Consider the following 18,533-nt stretch of genomic DNA (forward strand, 5'->3'; position numbering starts at 1 on the left):
ATCGCTATCCTTTTCTATGAAGAGAAAAGGATATTGTCTTTCTTGAAAGAAGAAGAAAGATTGCTGTCCCATCCTATTTTATTTTCAAAGTTGTAGTTAGATAGGGGGGGCCTTCCCATAATTAGGAGAGTTTTACTCACATGCTATGGTTGAAACCACAATTTTGTATATTTCCCCAAGTGTACAAAATTTTCAACCAACAATGATACAATTCTTGCATTCCATATCCTTCATACAATATCTTCACACAATAATTGCAATGATGCAGTGCAATAGCCTCACAATTTTTGGCAAGGATTTGTTGATTTTTTGGAAATTAACTCTTTTATTACAAAAGATCATCTTCAAGTTTTAGGTTAGTGACTTGAGAGCAATTTTGCCACACCAGAATTCTCAAGTAGGCGAATTTTTAATCTGTTCTCAGAAGAATTTTGACTTCACACATCCTCTCAATAGCATGCAATCTTCCATCACCCAGTGAAACAAAATTTCTGTGAATAAAATCAATAGTCGATTTGATAGATCAGTTCTGAAATATGAAGTGTTTGTGTTAGGGATGTTACCTCATTCTTGTAGGTTTGTCAATGTGTCATTGTAATTATTATTTGCTAATTGGTTGTGGTTTATTTGTTTGTATAATGAGTTTTTTAATTAACTTTTACATTCGAATGAGTGGTTATGAGGTATAACAATCCTTCTATATTATAGGATATGGAAATCCTATAAATATGTAAAATATCCCCTGCAGTGGACTGACTGAAAATACAAGGGATATTTGCTAACAACCTGACTTTCCAATCTGCGTGTTATGCAGTTTTGAGTTTTGCGTGTTATGCTGATATGTGGTCTCAGAATTTTCAGATTGTTGTGGAGTTTAACCAACACATATTTATCATGAAAGATCAGCTATAAAAAACTTCTTATTGATAAGACAATTACCAAAGATGCATATGACACTAAGTTATAGTGTTCTATACCAATTTAGACACACAAATATACACCTACAGCTTGCTGTCAATTTGTCAAACAGTTTGCATGAAACCTCAGATTATCATGAACCTCAGAATGCAACCTTATCCTCCTTTATTTCAATAGATAATGATCAAACAACTCATACAAAACATCTTCGCCAATGACTAGACACTTATCATCTAATACTCGGAATTTTCTGAGGACAATGGACAGCAATGAAATCTTACAACTATGGAAAAGAGTGTACAGAATGTTATCAAAGGAACCTGAAAGAGATCACCCAATCTGATACTTGAAGAAGCAAGCAATATCTTGTAATTTGAAGCCTTCAAGCTGCCAAATCAGCCTTATTCAAAACTCGCCTCTGGTGCCATATAGGTGGTCTGATAACATTGGATGAACAGCAGTTAACTTACAATCTTTTCACCAAAAATAATCGCCATTTCCCCTTGAGTGAAGCGCTGTCCTCTTTGGAGCAATTTGGTGTCAAAACAGTAGATAATAAGCAATTTTGTTAGGAATGGCAGTCTGATATGATTTTGCTTCAGACTTATCTTGTCACTGAGTTCACCTTCAAGCTCCTTCAAAAGATCTCCAAAGGTCGCCCTTCTCCTCCAATGCTATCATTGCCTTCCTTTGTATAATTCGATGCTCAAATGATGAAGAGGGAACAAAATTGTGGGTATAAAGGTGAAACCCGATTTTGGTTCAGACCTGTAATTCTTATCAGCTTTCACCAAATTAGCTCCTCCAATGATCTTAGATGAAGATCGCCTTCCCTCCTAAAAGAAATCAATGGTATTAGGACTTCCAATATGCTATTCTAAAAATACCATGAATTCCCACCACCATGACAATGAAGCAACACTTCAGTAAGCTCAATATGAAAGACTGAATTGTCTCCCACTCTCAGCTGCAACCCCTCCGAAGATCTTTCACTCCCTCAGTTATGCTATCGATGTGAGTTTTCGTTCCCAAAGATGATGATCTGCAGAAACCCTTGGCTCCACAAGTCTACACAAGAAGAGATATCCAAAACAACTGATTATGAACAATGAACCAACCTCCTCTATTTATTCTTTTCACAACCAATCAATTGGTTCCTTCTAGAAGATTCTCCTCTTATCCTATTGTTACACTTTTATTATTTTATTACACATTAATTAATTTAATTGCACTTAAAAATATTTTTACATTATAATTAAAGTGCACACATCTCGCAATATGTGTAATCTCCTTATTTCGCCATAAAGTCAAGTAGACACAAAATGTGAAGCTGCAAATCACTGCCAACCGACCCCCTAATCAATCTCTTTGGCCTACGAGGGTCAAATGATAGGCCAATCCCGTGAATGTTTGTGCACTAATGAGAAGGGGACAGTACAATATGCAATATCTTATTGAATGATATGGAAGAATAGAAACTAATATTATATGATTGAAATCATTGTGCCTAAGAAATCTCTCATGGTATTAGAGCTATGCGATGGAAGTGTTGAAAATCTATGGGCAAGAGAAGAAATATTGGTGGAGTCGATCTTGTAATGTCTCAAGCAATAGAAGAGGGTGTGGGAAGCCAAAAAGATAGAGTGACAAAGGGCACTAGCAGAATGAGGAGGCAAATCCATCATAGAGAGGCTTAGCATGATGCCCAATTCATCATCCAATCCTATTTCTTTTCCCTGCCGCCTCTACTATGTTTTCTTTGAGATAATTATCCATTTCAAAGCATGGGGTGGAATTGTTAATAGTTAAATATGCTTTTGGGGATTTTTTCTGTCTTTTGGTTAATAGTTAAGTGCGAATAATAAAAGATTGGCAATGGCATCAATAATTAAAATAACCTATTGATTCCTTCACTTTTGTGGCTAGAGCATGTCAAATCAAGCTTTAGTATCAAAAAGATGCTTATTGAACAATTCAAAATTCTCATTTTTGTTGTTTGTGACTTTGCTTCATAGTCTAATGTGTTGGTTGCTCCTCCAGCATCAAACATGTCAATCAGGCTAGTGGAGCAAATGAAATGTCCTTCATTAAATTTTACACAAGCCAAAGACCATCATCAATAGGATCAACCACTATTACAACAAATGCAATCTCAGTTATAGTAGGTGCGTTCAACAAGCGGTGAAAACCTCATTAGAAGGCTCTTGTTTAAAATTATTCCAAGTTATGATTGTGCTATGTGGAGTGGGGTTCTTAATGTTGGTCTTCAATGAGATATTTGTGTATTGGCATAATCTAGTGTTTTATGTAGCTTGTTTGTGATGTAGTACGAGTAACTAGCAGCATGGATATTGATCATCTTTATGTGATCTTATATGGACTATTCCCTTGTGATAGGATTGTGTAGATGTGGTTGCAAAGTATTGTCCCATAAGGTCACTTGTAAACTAGTGTAATCTAACTCCATAAAGCATGGCTTTCGAATCCATGCAAGAGGTGTCTACACTCTTGATCCTCTTCTATCATACGCCTCTACTACTCTCGGTTATGAGCATGCAATTGTTCTCAATTGAGAGAATACCAAGGCAATTATCATTGTAGAGGTTCTTCTTTGAAACCCCAAGGATGAGTGAATCATTTCAATATTTAAAGAGATGTGCAAGCGTTTACCTAAGGTATGCAATTTTGACAGGGAAGACCTTCTGTGAGATGTAAGACAACAATCAAATATACAACAAGAATGTGCAGATGCAAGGGAAGATGAGTTAGTATTTGAATTCTTTGTTAGGTGAAATCTGAGTCTAGCTTTTAGATTGAAATTAAGTTTTGAATAGTTTCATAGTGGTTGGTTATTATAATTTATTGTTAGTTTAGTGTCTCAAAATGTATATTAGTTCTTACAAAAATATTTTGTGTCATAGTCTAAAAGTGGCATGTATGCTTTTTGAGTAATCAAAATGATCTAATAATTTGATATTAAGTTGCTTGAAATAACTTTATTTAATAAATAAAGTGCAACTAATAATTTATTATTAAATTAATAATCTTCTCAAAGTGATATATTAATATTAAGCTAAAAAGGTGACTAAAGTGCAATAAAATATATTAGAATGAAGAAAAAGGAAAAAGAAAGCAAAAAGCCATTGGGAAAAGTTATAAAAAGAGAAACTGCTCATTAAGATGCTTATGCTTGTTTGAAATTTTATTTTTTTGCAAGAATGAAAGTTCTTCCCTTTTTTGCCAAAGGATGAAAACCCATTGGTTTCATATTCGAGGATGAAAACCCTAGTATCCTATGGAGCGATCTCATCCAAAGATCTTTATTGTGCTGTAAATATTCCGAAATGGGGATAAAAACCCTTGTTTCATTGTAAATGATTCCATTCAGGGATCACCTTTGGTGCTGAATGTAATCAGTTTGAAGATTTCAATTTTTGGGAGTTTATTGTATCTCAGTTTGAAGATTTTGTGAATAGCAATATAATCTCTTAAAAATATTGACGTGAATTAATTGATTGTAGTTTCTCTTTAGTTTGCAGAAGGTGTTAGAAGTAAATAATTTTAAAGGTATTTGTTATCTGTATTAAGGAAATAACAAGAGGTGATTCAAATACGAGAATAATTCTTATTGTTGCCATCTTTTTTGAAGAAGTTTGCAGAAACCAAAGGCTGACATTGAGTTGGGTTTAAGGATTCATGGGATCTTCATTCAATTGCCTTTATAGTTGTAGGAGGCTGTAAATTTGATGTTGAAGATTAGCATGAGTGCCAATATTCATTGCCACATTTGGATGCAAGAAAAAGAATATAAAAAAATAGGGACAATTGCTGTGAATGAGGCGTGAAATGGCTTGTATGCTGCATAAACATTCAGGAGGTCATGAAAATTGCCGCCACCCTTGCTTCTGATAATGTTGCTTTAATTTGGAGCTGTAAGGTTCAGCAATTTACCTTCAAGATACGTGTGAGACCATTTACAAGCAAGTCATGGTAGTTTGAGAAAGGATTGGTAGCTGCTTCAGTCCCTAAAGTGAATTCTAGTACCCAATTGGCCCTCCAATGCCTTAGCCCATCATTTTTCTAAGTGGTGTCGGCTTTTGGAGCAGTTGTGAGATTATTTCTTCAATTTTATCAGCAATATCAGGTGCAAATTTGGCTTAGTTTGATGGTGCAGCGATAAAGATCATTCCAATATCATAATAATGCAACAGTAGCATATTGCCATACCTTTGTCAAGTCTCCAACCAAGTGAACAATGAATTCCAAGAATTTAGCTAGACAAGCATTTAATTGTTGATGATTACATGCAAAATCACATCTGATTAGTCAAATGAATGTTATCAACCAATTTCATATTTTCTTACTACTTGTAATGAATGGCCAAAGGCCAAATTCTTATTCCAGAGAAATCTATCAAACCTTTCTATCATTTCTTGTATTGGTTATAAATATTTCAGTGGGTAAATAGGATATTGGATGAAAGATCCATTACCTGTGATAACCGTTTTATGGTATGGAGATCATTTACCCATTTGTTTTGGTTATTTACCAAGTGATCGATGAACTGTCAACACCAATTTGATAAACAAATGTTTTTAGAAATCACATGCGTGTTTGGGTTTAAATACAATAAATTTCAATTTTTCCAAAACAAAATCAATCAAGATACTACAAAAAGTCTTTAACAAAAATATTCTATGTAGTCAAAGTTTGTCAAAATCCAAAAGTGTCAGAAAATAATAAAAATAAAAATTGTCTCAATCATAATTGGATGAACTATTGCTTGTACATGATGTCCATCTCGAGGCTGGGCATTCTAAAACTAAGTCTCAAATCCAAATTTGCTAGATAGCAAACCTACTGGAGGATGGAGGCATAGAAAGTTGGAGGATTACCAGGCTGCAAAATTGTATTAGTGACAAAACTATTTTTGCCAAAATGACTAAAGCCACGATTGGTTCCTAGGTAGCAGCAGTTGCCAGTGACTATCTCATTTCGTTTGTGATCAGAGTGGGAGATATCTATAATGATGGCTGCATATGCGACAAGGACTTGTTCCTCAAATTTATGTGTTGTGATCGGATGTGCTTGTCACCAATCATATTTGTTGAGTGATTGGATGTGTTTGTTGCCAGTCAAATTTGTTGAGTGATTGGATTGGATGTGTTTGTCCCTAATCATAATTGTTGTGAACAGAATTGTGTCCTTGATCATAAGTGACAATGGATAGATGTGTTTGTTCCTATCCAAATTTGTTGTATGACCTTGGATGGAAGTGTTAGTCCTTATCCTTGGTTCATGGGTGGATGTGTTTGTCTCTATCCTTGGATAAAGTCCAATAAGGTCAATCTTGCTGAAGAAGCATAGTGAGGTGAATTCCACTATTATTTATCATGAGTAGATGTGTATTTGATGTACTATTGAACATGTTCATCCATTGCTGTTAGTCCAACTATTCCTGTTGGAGAATGATATAATAAGGGGGGGTGTTAAGAATACTTCATCAATCCTATTGGTTTTTAGTGTCATTCTAATAATCATTTGTTAATTGGTTGTGGTTTATTTATTTGTATTAACAACTCATATTTTAAGGAGTGGTTATAGGAGGTATAACAATCATTCTATAATATAGGATATGAAAATCCTATAAAAATGTAATATATATTTAATGATATAGAAGAATATAAACATAATATTACATTATTGAAATCTTTGTGCTGGAGAATTCTCTCAATTTGGATGCACTAAAATTAAAGAAGCAATAATTGATATCAGTGCTATCTTGAGAGGAAGCGATGAAGCATATTCTTTTTTGGGATCATGGTCTGCCTCGAGAACCATGTTAGCCACAACACATGACTTCTTATTTCGGGATATGTCATATTTTCTTTTCTGGCATTCCTTTTTTATCATATTCTTCATTATAGAAACTTTTTTGCCTTTTGTGCAGCTTTAGAAATAATATCCTATTTTATTGTAAAATTTCCTTATCATCTCATCAATAATCAAGCAATTCTAGTTATGTTTTATTTTCCATTAATTGAATAGTTTTAAGTTATTTGAAATTTTGGTAGAAGATCTCACTCCTCTCTCCTGCCAGCCCTAATCCCCTACCTTCCCCTTTCCCTCAGTTCCAACGCCAATATGGGTATGTATGACTTAGTAGTATTTTTCAATGTAAAAATGCATGTGAAAGATAAGATGATGCTTTAAATCACTTGGTTAACCGTTGTATTCAAAATTTTCCAATGCTATAGGGCATTCCTCTTCAGGTTAGAGATATAATAATTACACATTTTAAAAGATGTTTTAAACTTATTTTAATAGCCATCCCCGACCATCCTTATAGTTCAAGAATTTTTTTCCATGCTTGAAACTACATCCATGTGTCCATGTGTCCCCCTGTTTAGGAAACTTGCAGAATCACCGAATTTACATCAAATTTTACAAGTACACAACTTGTTATGATGTATCTAGTGTTACAATTAATTATTTATTATAAATGTCACAATAACTGCAATTCTTGGAGGATGACATATTCTTTGTTGCATGACTGAGATAAAACTTATTTTCCACCCGACAACAATCAATTGATTTTTCCTTCCAAATTCAAGTTGCAGTTATTATTATTATTTTCCATCGAATGACCCTCCATTAACCCCCCTTCTCTCGTTCACCCTACCCATATCCAATTTGTCAAATAGACATATCCAGAGACAACATGGCCCTATGAACATCCCCATTCTTGTACAATTTTATTAAGAAAATAAAAATAAAAACTCCTAAACAAAGTGTACAAACCCAATGCACCTTTAGTTCAACCTCTAAAATTTCATGTTTTGATTTTTTTTTTAATGTGCACACACCCTCTGCTACCAACACACATACAATATGATATTATGTATTGAAATTTTTTTTTCCCTTTTTGTTTGATATTTGTAGTTGAACTAAGATACAAGATTTAGTTTTTTCAAATGGAGTTTTGAGTGTGCAAGCTTTTTTGATTTTGCAGGTATTTATAGAGAATAATGAGGCCTTTAGGCATAACACTGTGAGCTTGTCAGCACCTTTTTTCTCATATGAGAAAAGTGAGGGGATTGAGAAGACTCAAGGGAGGCAGTTGCAAACGTCGTTTCAAAAACTTGTGCAGCCTCACACCCTTCCAACTCCATATGGCGCTTGGAACATAGCTATTGAAGGAGGTGTGAATAACAGTAATATTGAAGTGAAAAAAAGAGGCGTAGGTGGGGTTTTGAACTCTCAATGTCAGATTCCTACCTCAGGGCAATTGAAAAGTAATGATGCACATAAAAAAATCACTAGTTCAAAGAGTGGATTGAATTTTTGTAATACATATGACTCTAGATCAAACCAAACAACTTTGGGAATACCAATGCCTCTTCCATCTTCAGTTGAAAGGACACCCATCTTAGGATTGGAGACAATAGTTACATCTGATCCAAAAAAACATAAAAGTCGTAATTCAGGTCCTTTAATAGGGAAAGTATATTGTAATATGCCAGCTGTAAAGAGTCTCAATCCACTTCCATTTCCTCGTGTAGAAAGTTCATCTAAGTCTGCACCTCATTCCCCCAAAAGTTGTAAATATGATTATGCAAAAATTTCTCCTAGTATTTCCCCTTCTAATCTATCTCCTTCTCACGTAAACATGTTGCATCAGCTTCCAAGACCACCCATTGATTCTGGAAATCCATCAAAACTTGCAAGTTTCATAACTCATTCAGCACCTTTAGTAGCCAATAGAACAAAAGAGTCATTAGCTAGTAAGGTGCCAGGGTTGATGATTTCACGGCCTGCTTCGCCGCTTCCTCCGCCGCCACCTGGACTCATGACACGTAGTCTTTCTATACCTTCCTTTGGACATCAAGAGAAATCACATTGGATACATATTGATGAGGCACTTTCTTCACCACCTCAAACTCCTACCCCTTTCCCGAGTAGTAGTACAACATCTTGTACTTCAAAGACAGCTGAAGATCTCCACAAACATCTGAGTTGAGTGATTGTGATAATTAGAATAACAGATTTTTACAGGTCATATAAGTGAGATTATAGAGCACTTGGAGTAAACTATATGGATGTTTTTAAATCAATGCTTCAGATCACACTCCACGATCCTTCATCAGTAAAAAATGAAGGCAGCAAAATGTGATATTTCTTCCCTTAGTTATATTGTAATCTGTCTAATTTTATTTCTTGATGTTTGATTGCTAAATCTTATCTGATATTTTAGAGGCTCTTCAAGACCAACCATACACATTGTACATATTGTAGTATGATCAATAAAAATTTTAGTGTACGAGTGTACTCACCATTTTAGAGTCTTTGCAAAAGCATTTCCATGATTAATTTGCAGTTTTAACCAATCTATTACATTTAATACTCAACTTTTTAATTCTAATTTTTGAGAACTGATAATAATATTTACTAGTTAGATTGTGACATGTTAACATTTTATTTGGGTCATAGCAGGAGAGTAGGATCCAAGCCGTCATTTGCAAAGAAGGAATTTATGCTATAATGGGCAATTTGTATGTACATGCTATTTTTCAGTCAAATTGTTTAATCCATTCCCATTTTTTATTTCATAATCATTACTTATTGAGGTGATGATAAAAGTTAAAACAGTTGAAATGATCCATCACATTGACTTTGCAAAACCAGGAACCTTAGATTATCAGAAGGATTCCATAATAAATTTGGTTTCTTAATTTGTGTTAATATCATCAAAGTAATTTGCAATTGTTAGAACAGTTAATATAATTATCATAAGGGACGTTAAATGTACTGACATAGAAATAAATGTATAATATTAAAATATAACATTACATTACAACTAAAGCTCAACCTGTCTGAAACAGAAAGACAACAGATCTGAAATAAATGCCTTAAAGTTTAAACAACCAAAAATTCTTTATGCTGGAATATTCCAAAAAATATTTCTGATGAATACAAAAATTAGATAAGAAACCAACTCAATCACCCTCTCCGGCAACCTTTTAAAAAATAAAGCGAATCTGAAACTTCTTAAACTAGTTCCAATTATCGAGGTACTGACCTGGTACTATTAATAATATTTAAAACTGTATTTTTTTCTGAGAAACAAATTGGATGCAGCTCTTCTCTATTTAGAAGATTTAAATCAGCATAGAAAAGTAGGGCTCATAGAAATTCATGCAAATGAGACACAGGCACACTTGGGTGGTAAACTTGTTTGGTAATGATATGCTACAAATTGTTTGACTTCTAGTACCTGCGTTCAGCATTGAAGTACTGATGAAACTAATAATTGACAAGATGTTGGACAGGATTCTTGCTGTTGAGAAATGGACTAATTGAAGGCAATAGGCATTATACTCAAGGAAAGTTGATGTATAGCAACCTCTCTGATTGGTGTCCTGTTATTCTCTATATCATGCCAAAGCATAATGTACAAAGGGCAGAATTCAAATTTGAATGAATGCTGTTAGCCCATTCGATATTCCATGGGCATGTTACCTATGGTGGATTTTGGTGTTATTTTTTAGCAGAAAATAAAAGCTCAAGAGAAGCTAGCAACAATTCAAAAGCCATGCTTGGCAGCTCAATAAAAAACTGATAGAAGAGCTAACATTAGCGTAAATAAGAGAAACCTGTTGAAAATATAGGGCTAAAGAGGTTTGGCTTTTCAAAAGAGGTTGCTAACATGGTATTTTTCCACAAGTTTGCGATGAATAGGTATCATATCAACTTCCATGCGGAAATCAGCCCTCACAATGGACAAAATCTCACAAGTCCTCAAGTAATGGAACCATTAAACATTATACTTAGGTTGATCTTTAATCCTGACAAGAAATTGGATGAATCATTTAAAGCCTCAGAAATCTTTCTCCGAGACTCATTTCAAAGGAAGAAAATGTTAGTTGCCAAAGCAATTTGTGAGGAGAAGCTTAAAAGAATCATTTTCTTATTCAAACTTGTTAAAACTATAGGACCAGATGGATTCTTGGCTCTGTTTACATAATCTTTTGGCAATTAGTTAAAGATGATCTGATTCAGGTGGTAGAAGAATTGACGAACAATTAAAATGCTCATTCAAGTCAATGCTACCAGGCTTGCCTTAATACCAAAAATTGCAAATGCATAAAAAGTGGAGCAATGCAGACCGATATCTCTTTGTCATGCAGTCTGTAAGATCATCTCCAAGCTAACTGCAGCCCAACTAAAGCTTCTAATTCACAAAATCACTTGAGAAATAACCTCAGCCTTTAACCCTGGAAGACAAATAACAAATGATGTAATTGCAATCCAAGAACTTTTACACCCAGTTAAACAAAAGAAGAAATAAAAAGAGAAATAGCTAGAAAGAAAATGATCATTTGGTTAAAGCAATTAGTGGTAAGATCTACAACTGGCATGATGTGCACAATAGTCTGGTTGTTTACAGCAGGCAGTGGGAACTTTAAACAATTTTTTTATCATTCAACTCTAAGAAAGCTCTAGTGTTAGATGGATGCAAAGCTTTGTTTACCCTAATAAAGCTTTGGATAAAAAGGATTTGATTCAAGTGCAAGAAGAATAAGAAACAAATAAATGATCATTCAAGTGAATGACACAAAGCTTGCCTTACTACTGAAAATTGCACATGCATAGACCTATATAAAAAAATATAGAAAGCTTGTCTTACTATAGAAAGTTTGGTGAATGACACAAAGCTTGCCTTACTACTTAATATAGAAAAGTCCAGTATGCTTATATGGCTACAATATTAGTAAAACAAAGCCTCCTATCTCAAGAACCTTTCTATTCTTTTTCGATCTATACAAGTCTTCTGTTAGTTTTGTGCTCACTACAAATTATCCTTTAGAGCCCTTAAAATCTTCTGAATGTGACCCATCAAATCACCTGCTGTTGGTACCCTGCAATCTAAAAGCAATAGATTAGTAAAAGATAGTGCATCGTGACCATAAAGAGCCCTATAAGGTGTCATCCCAATGGACATATGGTGTCAGGTATTATTACAGTTTTTAACCAAGTGCAACCATCTGATCCATGCAGTCTGCTGGTTTGAAACATAGTTTCTCTGGTGCCCCTCCAACCATTTATTTGCTATCTTTGTTTGTTCATCAGTTTGGGGATGGAAGGTGGTAGTTGGTATGAGCTTTGTTTCTGTTAAGTGAATTAAATCTTGCCAAAAGGAACTAAGAAATATGCTTTCCCTATTGTTGACAATGCTGTTAGGCAAGCCTTGTAGTCAAAATATGTTCTTGAAAAATATGCCCATCACTTGAGGTGCCAATAGTAATAAAATATGTATACTTTGTCAATCTATCAACCACAACATAAATACAATCACTACCTTGTACATTTGGTAAACCTATGATGAAGTCCATGGATAAGCTCTCCCATTTCTTTTTAAGAATTGGTAGTGGTTGAAGCAGATCTACTGGAAAGAGTTGTTCTCCTTTCTTCCATTGGAAAATCACACAATATGTAATATGCTTATGAACATACTTCAATCCTTTCCATTAAAACCTCTCACAAATTTGCTTGAATGTCTTATAATACACTTGGCGTCTTGTTGTTGGAGTATCATAAAAGGCTCTCAAATCTTCTCCTTGATCTTAGACTTAGGCACCAAAAAGGTTCTGTTTTGTAGAGGATTAGCCGCCCCCTGACAACATACTTGTCATCTTTTACAGCCTCATCAATGCCATCAACAAATTTCTTCTTAGCATACTCAACAATAATGGAAACTTAGAAAGAGTAGATAACAAGCATGGATAGGGTCTCTTAGAAAGTACATCAGCTACTAGATTCCTCTTGCTATTAATTCGTTCCATCTATTGCATGTTGTAGGTGCACATTCAAATTAGCCATATAGGGGTTATTGAGGAAGCTAGTTGTTCTTAGTCTAATGATGGTTTATTGATGAGTTAATTTCACTTGCATGATGACAACCTTGGCCTTGTGAGTGAGATTTGGTCCTGGGGAGTGGAGCAATAGTTTGCCCCTTCTATTATTTTGGAATGTTGAAACCCTATATTCAATGGTAGTCTGAGAGCATGTTGCTGAAAACTACACAATGCTTGTCTATATTTTTTGGAATATCAACATGATGCATACCTTCCTTTCTTAATGGAGGCATGCTACTTGGCCTCTACAAAATATTGTCTTTATCTTCTTTGTTGTCACCACTCGAGGAGCTCCATTTGAGACCCTCTAAGGAAATTTTTCTTCCAATGTTATGAATGTAACTTCCATAGTTTGGTAGTTCTATTAATACTTCCCTAGAGAGTGCAACCATTGTACTTCCAATATCATGTCAGTATCTCCCAAATCAATCACATAAAACTCATCACATACCTCATGATCTCTTAGTAGGATAAAAGCTGCTCAATTACCTGATTCCATAGAGTGGTGGATCCATTAGCTATTGTGACATTAAACCCTTCAAATTCTTCTACCTTCAATCTTCTCTTCATCACCAAACTTGGGTGCTTCCACAATAATGTGTCTTGCTTTCAGGACATCTTGATTTTTGTCTAAAATCTCATTTTTCTAGAAAATTTAATGATTTAAGCCTTGAGAGGTTACATTTATGGGCTTTTAATTGAAGAAAGATCAAACCCCCTTGGATAGAAGCCCTATATTTTTAAATCATACTCGCAATGGAGTCTCCTTTACATTAATCACAATGCTAACAAAAAAACCACTTTTTCTTTACTTTTTGGGGGATCAAATAAATTTATTGAGAAATTCTATTTTGTAAGTATGTATCAAATATCAATGTATTTGTCTCAACACATGAGAAAAAAAGAAAATAGAGAAAACAAGTTATGAAAAATATTTGTGCCCTAGGTATTGATGTCCTTATTTTAGCAAAAAAAGAAGTTAATTGAGATGCATATAAAAAGAGTTATGTGATACCAAATGAACCTATGCTTAAATTATAGTTAATCTCACTCCAATTTTTTTAAAAATAAAAAATAAAATTATGCAACAAAAAATTATGAAAAAAGTATGTGCCCTAAATATTGGTGTTAGAAATCTCTGTTTAAAAATACACTTTTATCCTTTCTACAAATAAAGTTATGCTATACCAAATAAGTGTAATTTTTAAACAATGTTGTTAACTATACATAAAAAAGCTATTAAAAATTACGTAAAAAGACTCACAAATTATTTCTGAACAATTAAAAAATATATATGTATAATGTATAAGAAAATCTCAAAAACCGCTAGTTCACGTCATCTTAAAATTCTTTATAGTTCAATTGGTATATGTGTTAGAAAGTGAAAATTTGGTGAAAAATGTTGGTTTCAATGTCCTATTTTGACAAACAAGTGAGACACATTATTGTGGGTTTACCCACCTTCATCAATAAAGTTGTGGATGGGCCCACTATTGACCATAATAACAATCTTTTGTATTGCTAGCACTCCACAAACCATAAACAAGAGATATTTTGAGGCTCCAAAGGGCAATGAGGATGTTCTCCTTGGGGGTTGTGTGTTGCTCGATAATATTATTGACAGTGTCTTCAAATATCTCTGGTTCATTCTTTGACTTTGAATCTTTATTTGACAACACCTCTATGCAATTTATTTCTCATTTACCCAAGCATCTATGTTTAGGGGTCCACAATTCTCTACAAGAGAAACACAACTTCTTCCTCCCGAGTTCATTCTTTGTCTCTTCTATCTTGCTTGGTTTTGGATTAGTGCCTTAGGCTAAGGGATGTTTTTTTAAGAAAGATTTTGATGTGGCATCGGTGGTGCTCTCTTGGGGTAGGATCTTCTTTTGGTCACAACGTCCTCCAAAATCAAAGCTCTTTTAATGGCTTATTGTGGGGAATCCAGACCAAACACCCTTGCCAAGAACTTGAATGATTCAAAGAGGCCTTCTACAAAAGAACTATGATCTCCTTTGTATCACATCTAGAACCATCACTGACAATCTCTAAAATTCTACAATAGTGCTCAACTATATCCTCTTGCCTCCATGTGGTAGCTCCCTAAATAAAATTTTGAAATCCTTCTTGTCAAACCTCTCCATCATTCTTCAACTAGGGTAGTGATTGAGCTATGTCCTTAGTTCACCTTGCCATGATGCCACCACTAGTGTGTCACTCTCCCTAGGTGTAAAGTGGAAAACCTAATGGCTTCTTCTTTGAACATTTGGTTCAAGGAGAGATGTATAGAAATTCAATGACCATGCCTTCGTTGAACAATCACCTAATTCATCATATGTGGGTATATTGTTACGTCCCAAGCGACGTTTAATGTTCTTACAAGGTTGCTCCTCATATTTTCTTTTCCCTTTCCCATATCTTTGATACTCACAGTAGAGTAAAAGTCAAGTCCCGAAGGATGCTTGGGTCAAGGGAATCTTATTCAATGTGATACTTTGCTAATCCATCCTCTTGTCATGGGTGTATGGATTGTTTTTCTTGCAAGAGTTTGTGTCCCTTCTTTCTACAAATTTGGTATTGATTAACTTTTGAGTTGGGCTACTTGGTACCTTGTTATTTGCTAATTTACTTCCTTCTACACCATTATTTTGTGTAGATTTGGTGTGGCCAACTATGTTCATCAAGTTATACATTAATTGTAAAACAATTTGATTTGTTTTTGTTGACTTCTCATGAAAGCCTTGAAGTCATTTTTCTGATCCGCCATTTTCATCTTACGTTTGCCTCCAATTCAACTGATATCTACTTGTGTGTATGACTAACTTTTTTGTCTCTCTTTTAACATCCCTTTGGTCTCTTTGTTTTAGTAACATACAATAGAATAACTCAGTAGGCTAGCAAGAATACTGCTTTGGTATCATTGTGATGTCTCTTTCTAGAATTTATAATAAAAATAATAGGTTTGAAACATAAACAACAATCTTCATCAAAATATATTCAAACAACAACAATTAATCATACTCAAATAGCATAAATAAGATAGAAAACTTGCACAAAAGATTTAGAAATTTCATCTCTTATATTGATATAATTTTGATTTCCACAACAAATGGGATTCTTGTGACAATGATTACGATACCAAAAAACAACAATTATAAGTCTGCAACAAATGATGTACTAAAAAATATGAATATTAAATTTTTTGGAACAATTCCTCTCTCGCTCCTGTTCTATGCATTGCCGTTGTGATGCTTGTTGTTGATGTGCCTGGGGGTTTTGTGTCTCAGCTCCCTGCTGGTCCGCATGAAGATGGTGTTGGGGCTGCAGATGCTTATGTTGCTTCTGGGGGCAGTGCTTCGCCTGATGTTACTGCATGTGCCTCAAGCCTTAGTTAGGGTTCGTTGACTCCCATTGGTGGGCATTGCTTTTGATGGTGGTCCTATTATGCTTTATGTGGGTGATAGTCTTCCTCTTGGACCTTCTGGTGAGCGGAGATTTGCCCGTGTTTCTAGGTCTACTGCTACTCTTCCTTCTTGGGGGAAATCCCACCCTCTTCCTTGCGCCAAAAATTCCCCTTTAGTGGTTTGTGGTCAATATGTGGTGGAGAATGTTGCCTTCTACCAACACTATGGGTTGGTGTGCAGATTTGTGGGGCTTTGGCCTTCCCTTTCCGATCTTCATCACTGGGTGAGTGATTCTTGGAAACCTTTGGTTTCTAGTTGCATTGAGCTCTTTCGTTGTGTTCGCTTTTTTTTTATTACTTCCTTCTCTTCTCCTGAGGATCATGACTTGGTGCTGAGCAAGCTATGGGTTTGGGGTGTTAACTCCCTCTCTGTTAAACCCTAGACAACTTCTATCAGCCCTCTTACAAAACCACTTAATGTGCATCTGGTGTGGGTTTGTCTTCCAAATCGTTCTCTTCATTTTTGGAACATTCTTGTTGTGAGACCATTGGCAACTCTATCAGCCGCATCTTGAAGGTGGATGATCCCACATCCTCCATGGGTCATTATACTTTTGCTCACATTTTAGTTGACATTGACATCTCTATGCCTCTCCTTGGGGATGTGGTCCTTATGGTTGGGGACAAACAATGGACTCAATCGTTGGATTATGAGGGCTTCCTCTTTCATTGTCCTTGATGTTTCTCAACTAGTCACTTAGCTTTGGATTGCTCTCTTTCTCACCATAAAGGTGTTCCTACTTGGTGGAAAGATGCCAATGCTTATCACTTGACCGTCAAGGCTCTTAATTTTGACGATTCTTTAGATGTTGATGTGGACTCCTCTTGGGATGAGGTTGTGCCTCTTACTGTTGTTGTGGCCTCTACTAGCCTCTTGGATGCTCCCAGTGTGATCCCCTCTAGCCTTGCGGTTTCTTCTCTTGTTGCTCTTATTCTGTAGCAATAGTCTACTCCAAGTGTGTATAGTTTCTCTAAAGGGGTTTTCCTGCTTATTCTTCTTGGTAATGATGTCCCTAACTATAGTATTTCTTGGACTATTTTTTGTCATAGGCATAAAGGTAAGTCCTCCCCCTCCCAATCTCTGTGTCTGGTTGGGGGTGATTCTCCCTACTCTTGAGTTGGGTTCATAACTTTTTGTTATTGTGCTTTTTTGGCTTGGTAGGCCTTTGGCAGTGGCCCTTTGACTTGTTGTTTTTGGCTTGTTCGACCTAAGCTTGTACAAGATCATCACCCTTGTTTGTTGCGTTCTTTTTGCCACCCATGTTGTTTGTATGCAAGACGAATACCCTTTTTTTGCTGCTTATTTTAATAAAAAACAGATGATGTACTTATTGAAGGACTAAACTATATTGCAAATCTTGAAGCTCTAATGTACTCCTTGAGAGAGTATGGATTTTAGAACCAAAGGGTTCTCGTCTTCCGATTCCAACAATCAATAGATTTTTAGTCACTGAACAAAGTGTCCTATGGGTTTTCGTCCACAAAAAAGAGTCTTGAACACAAAGTGTCTAGAAGATAAAATGACATAAGATGGATGGCTACATTTGAAATACTTTCTTATTTTTACATGATCTTCACACAAAAGACCACACTAGTCGGCCTAGATCCAAAATGACATCGAGGCCCAAATTTGAATCCTACACATCACATATAGGCTGCCCTTACAAAATTTTCTCATTGGAGTTTTAGACTTTTCCTTCCTTTCGATCCTAGCATTCATTAGGTTGCAATCTTGAACCTTGACATTTGGTTGCTCTTTGGCATTTTTGGCATAGTTGATGAAGATAATGATGGGGAGATTGTTGGTAGATGGGGATGTTGATGAGATGAAGATGATCGGTAAAGTTGATGGAGATTGTTGGCTAGATGATGATGATATAGTTGTAAGTTGTTTGATGACTTTATTTGTGTTGCCATTGATGGCGACCATGTTTGCTTAGTCATCTAAGTCATCTAGACCTACTGATATAGCCTAACCAGTAGTGGAACCGATTGACAACAAGGTAAACAGGAACATAGCAACGATCAAGTAACCAGTATGGATGATTGGTGAAGAGTTATACATTGCAGTTTTATAGGAGTGTTGAAGACAAGAACATGCACCTATGTTCCAAACCGCATCAGCACATTTAGTTTATTGAGTGAGTTATAATTGACTGTTGTGAACTATGTGAAGAAGAATGTATATCGGTAACAGATCTTTAACCAGTAATGATTTAAGGTTTGGTGGTGGATCT

At 35.3% G+C, this 18,533-nt stretch overlaps 1 protein-coding gene across 3 annotated transcripts in view; it reads left to right on the forward strand.

The window, feature by feature from the left end:
- LOC131058395 (uncharacterized protein At2g33490) overlaps window positions 1–9,247 on the forward strand; it is a 128,466-nt gene extending 119,219 nt beyond the window's left edge. For all 3 annotated transcript variants that reach the window (XM_057992255.2, XM_057992256.2, XM_057992259.2), the window contains one exon: window positions 7,931–9,247. In XM_057992255.2, the coding sequence (XP_057848238.2) occupies window positions 7,931–8,938 (1,008 nt within the window). In that variant the 3' untranslated portion in view covers window positions 8,939–9,247. The remainder of the gene's footprint in view (window positions 1–7,930) is intronic.
- Window positions 9,248–18,533: the final 9,286 nt, after the last annotated feature.

Source organism: Cryptomeria japonica, chromosome 5 (genome assembly GCF_030272615.1).
Source record: "Cryptomeria japonica chromosome 5, Sugi_1.0, whole genome shotgun sequence".
In the NCBI taxonomy this organism is placed as follows: Eukaryota; Viridiplantae; Streptophyta; class Pinopsida; order Cupressales; family Cupressaceae; genus Cryptomeria; species Cryptomeria japonica.